General features: G+C 38.4%; 1 protein-coding gene across 1 annotated transcript in view; it reads left to right on the top strand.

The window, feature by feature from the left end:
- The first annotated feature begins 214 nt into the window (after positions 1 to 214).
- Positions 215 to 4,414, top strand: part of LOC107716714 (guanine nucleotide-binding protein G(i) subunit alpha-1-like) — an 11,482-nt gene continuing 7,282 nt past the window's right edge. Inside the window, exon 1 of the mRNA XM_016523241.1 lies at positions 215 to 671. Coding sequence (XP_016378727.1) covers positions 554 to 671 — 118 coding nt within the window. The 5' untranslated portion in view covers positions 215 to 553. The remainder of the gene's footprint in view (positions 672 to 4,414) is intronic.

Below are 4,414 nucleotides of genomic sequence, written 5' to 3'. Positions count from 1 at the left end.
TATTATGAAGTATTTTGAAATTTCATTAAAAAATGGGGGAAATAATTTTTATTTTTCTCCCATTTTAAAAAAAAACAGTGAACACTTAAATCTGACTTCAGAACAAACTGGGATCAATATGCGCGCACCCACGCGTGCACGCATGTGTGCGGGAGCGTGCGCTTCATGCGCGAGCCGTGGAGGGGGGATTTATGTATGAAAAGAAACAGGAAACTCTGATCTGTTCGCCACTTTAACAGCAGTGGGAGAAGCGGAGCGTGAGACTGGCCGTTAATGACTAAATGTTCACGTTATTTTTAATCAACCATGGACATCAAGGCACTCGACTGATTACTGACAGCCTCCGTTTTTATTTTTTTTAACATTAGAAACTTCGGCGCGTGGAAAACTCGAGTTTGAAGAGCCTGCGCGTGTGTGAAAGAGTTGGGCGTGAGGCGTCGTCGGGGTGGCTCCCTCATTTAAACCACTTGTGCATGAGATTTCTTTCTTTCTCGCATTTTTTTAAGTTCTTCGACTTCTTATATCGTTTGAAAGCGTTCGAAACTCCAGAAAGATGGGGTGCACCCTGAGCTCGGACGACAAGAGCGCCCAGGAGAGGAGTAAAATGATTGACAAAAACCTGCGGGATGATGGGGAGAAAGCGTCGCGAGAGGTCAAGCTGCTGCTGCTGGGTGAGTTAGCCGCTCCGCTAGTCAATAGGCCCATTAAAGTTATCTTAAATGCACATATCAGAGAGTTTAGCACTAGATTTAATATTTCAATAAGCTATGAGTGGAAAATGAAGCACTCAAGTGCATATTTAAAGACGCTGGAAACTTTTCTGTTCCTAGTTAAAGCGCTGGTGTCTCGGCTAGCATATGAAGCTAATCAACTCAGTTCATTTTCATTCGAATCAGTAAACTGTATTTAATAGTTTAATTTATGTTTCTCTGCAGTAGAGACGAATTAATTGCGTAAGTGATTTTATTTGGCTGTGTTCTGTCTTTTTTTTAGTTTGGCCTTGACCTTTTCAAAGTAACGTTACAGGTTTGCATATTCGCCAAGTGGCCAGTTAGACGCAAACGGCTCTCAGCTAATCCAGCCAACAAAAGACTAGTTTAATCCAATTTAATCCGAACTGCCTGATTTACGGAGATGGATCTGATAGATTACCCTAAACCTCATCCAATTATGATAAATGAGCTTGTGCATATGGAGGGTCCTGCTGGGTGCTTGTAGTAAACTGGATGCTAGATGGGTTTAAAAAGTGGTCCTGGTGGTTTTTCAGATATCATGAGTCTGGAAAATCTTAAACATGAATGTATGACTAATTTGATTTATTAATTAAATAGATTTTCCAACACACAGCTCCTAATTATAAATTAAAGTAGATATAAAGAAATATTTAATTGGCTGATATTGTTTATTAATTAATTGATTAATTTATCTATTTATTTGCATTTAGACAATGGTTATCCCCCTTAGAATTTATATATATATATATATATATATATATATATTAAAAGCCCCTTATAGATTTTGCTATTGGCAGTAACAAAATTTTCATATGTGAAATCCTACAATTTAATGCAGTTGCAGATTATAAACAATATCTGTAGTTCAGTTTTTTTCTATTACGTTAAAGCAGTCAACTTGTAAATTCATTGTGATTTACATAGAGGCCACTCGTTTCTCAGTTTCCGATTCCTGTTTTGCATGTGTTTCTTCTGTACTTTTCCAGTATTTGTGTGCAAGCATTTTTCAGGACATTGACTAATGAAGTCAAACTATTTATTTGCTTGTGATTGTTTATTTTTTTTCCAAACAAAAAGCATTTGTTTGCTTTTCTTGATTATCGATGGTGTGTGCAGCTTAAATATAATATTTGTTTTACAGAAAGTGTCACAAACTCCCTAAAGAGAAGCACTTGGTGACGTTTACATGCAGTTTCATTCATTTTGAAGAGCTGGAAAGTTTGGTGTGTCCATTTCCCTTGCAAACAATAATGGTCAAAGTTTAATTATCCGTTTATTGTGCAGACCATTTTCCCATTGGTCCCGTCTTTTCTTGCTGTGTAAATTGTTAGAGGACATAAAACCTGCCCTTACGCCATCAAACTTTAGGGAATTGGTGTGTAATTATCTAGCTAACTGGATTCCCCCTATGTGCTGATTCATTATACGCCCTCTGTGTGCTGCTGCCTTGGGTTTGTTTGCTTTTTGGCATTGCGGATCAACAGCATATGTCCCTATGCCTGCTGTAAAACAGGCTGGAGTTCCTGTTTAGACTATAGAGGGGACAAATGGTGACTGCCAGGGTTGTTACTAAGAATAAATCCACTGCTGTGAAGAGAAAGTACCTTCATGGGTGGTTATTCAAAGAATTGTGTGTCGCAAAAGCCAATGAGTGTCACAAATGCTTATCAAAATGTAATAATTCAGTGAAGATGAGCACGTATAGAGCGTGTTGATCGTGAATCTCAGGCAGTTGTTATTGGTTGCCCAGGAACCACAGAGCCAGTCTAATTTTAGTACCATAAACGCAGCCGCAGGACACCTAACAAAAGGTGAAACCAGTGCTTTGGGAGTTAAGTTCAGTGTGTGGCATCAGAAACTTGGATTGATGCATCTTAGAATAAAGCAAGCAAGCAAGCATCAATATAATTGACAGTGCTTATGATTAAGTATTTGAACCAACCCTTAACCCAAAATATTAAACTTCCAAAGGTTAATATTGAAGTAGGGACCAGAATGTCATACAGACTTTGGCTACTTTTGGCTTGGTGGCTTTAAAGGGGTCATATGATGCGATTTCAAGTTTTCCTTTCTCTTTGGAGTGTTACAAGCTGTTCGTGAATAGATAAGATCCCTAAAGTTGCAAAGACTAAAGTCTCAAACCCAAAGAGATATTCTTTATAAAAGTTAAGACTGGTCCACGCCCTCCTAAAACGCTTCGTTTAAACATGCCCCCACATGTCTACATCACTGTGTGGGAAGATTTGCATAACACTGCCCAAATGTTCACGCAAAGAAAGAAGGCGTAACTTTATTGTTGCTGCTTCTGCCATGTAGTGAAGACGCTGTGTGTTTCGATGCGTTTCAGAAAGGCGGGGCATAGAGGAGCAACAATAATGTACATTATGTGGAAAATGTGTTTTATGAACCTTAAACCGCATAAACACATTTCATTACACCAAATACACAAAATAATGTTATTTTTAGCAACATCATATGACCCCTTTAAAAAACCACCCAGAACACCCTAGCAACCACATTGCTACTCATTGTAGCAACAAGCTTAGCCCACCGTCTCAAACAGTTTTGCAGCTTCAGTTTGAAAGGTTTCATCTCAATAGGATCTATCAAATGTGCAGTAACATTTGCCATTACTCTGCAAAATTGTGGCCATTATTTTGAAATATAATCTGTATGATTTGGAATTTTGCATAAAGCTGAAACATTTCACAACGCAAGTTCAAGTTTTTCATGCAAATTCATCGCATTGACAAACAGATGCATTTATCGCCACACTTTTGACAGTGAATGATTAATTTTTTGGCTGCAAAATTTTGCTGAATTTTCACAAAAGTGACAGCAGCCTTGATGGTCATGTGGTCACATTTGCGAAATTTAGTCAGCAAAAAGTCCATTCTCAACTGTCAGAAACGTAGCGATTTGTGAAATACAATGCACACAGCTGTTGGTCGGTGTCACAAATTTGCATGGAAAAACTTGAACCCGATGTGAAATCTGTGTGGAAATGTTTTGTCCTTGCGCAAAATTCCCAATTTTCAAATTGAGGTTTTCAGTTAAAATGACTGGATTTCGTCTGCAAAGTTCTTTGAATTTTTTTTGGCAACTGGCACTGTTGATTATCTGTTATGAACGCTTTGATGTTTGCTTCCCAGGAAACATTATGGTTGGAGGACGATTAATAGTGTGGATGAACATTAAGTGCCACAAGCCTCTCATCAACTCATGTGGGGGTTTTGTGGGGGTCTCTGGGGTAAATGCAGCACTCTTGTGTTCAGTCTCCTAGCAGTAAGGATTAAATCTGTGTGAGAGATGCTGATGTGGCCTAATTGCTGTGTTTGTTCTTTGGGACTGAGAGAAAGAGACGTCCTCCCTCAGGGACGTCCTCAACCACAACTGAGATGGTTAATTGAAACGTTTGCTTGGTGAGACTCAGTGAGTCTCATGGAAGGTGGAGAGCTGTATGGGAATATTGAGATTTTCCTGACTAGGTAAATTTAAAGACCGGCTAGCCTTTTTCTGAAATGGCAAAATTTGAATTGAGAACACTAGGTCAGGGATTTTTAAACTTTTTTTGATGCCAGGGACCCCCAAATAAAAAGACTGCTATATGTTTACATGTATAGAAATCTCAATTTATACTATATAAGAGATGAACAAAGTTTTTGTTTTTAATATATACC

The sequence above is a fragment of the Sinocyclocheilus rhinocerous genome, unplaced genomic scaffold (genome assembly GCF_001515625.1).
Source record: "Sinocyclocheilus rhinocerous isolate Xijiao unplaced genomic scaffold, SAMN03320098_v1.1 scaffold1201, whole genome shotgun sequence".
Lineage (NCBI taxonomy): Eukaryota > Metazoa > Chordata > Actinopteri > Cypriniformes > Cyprinidae > Sinocyclocheilus > Sinocyclocheilus rhinocerous.
The sequence above is the reverse complement of the archived record's forward strand: the minus strand, read 5'-3'. Positions and strand labels throughout refer to the sequence as shown.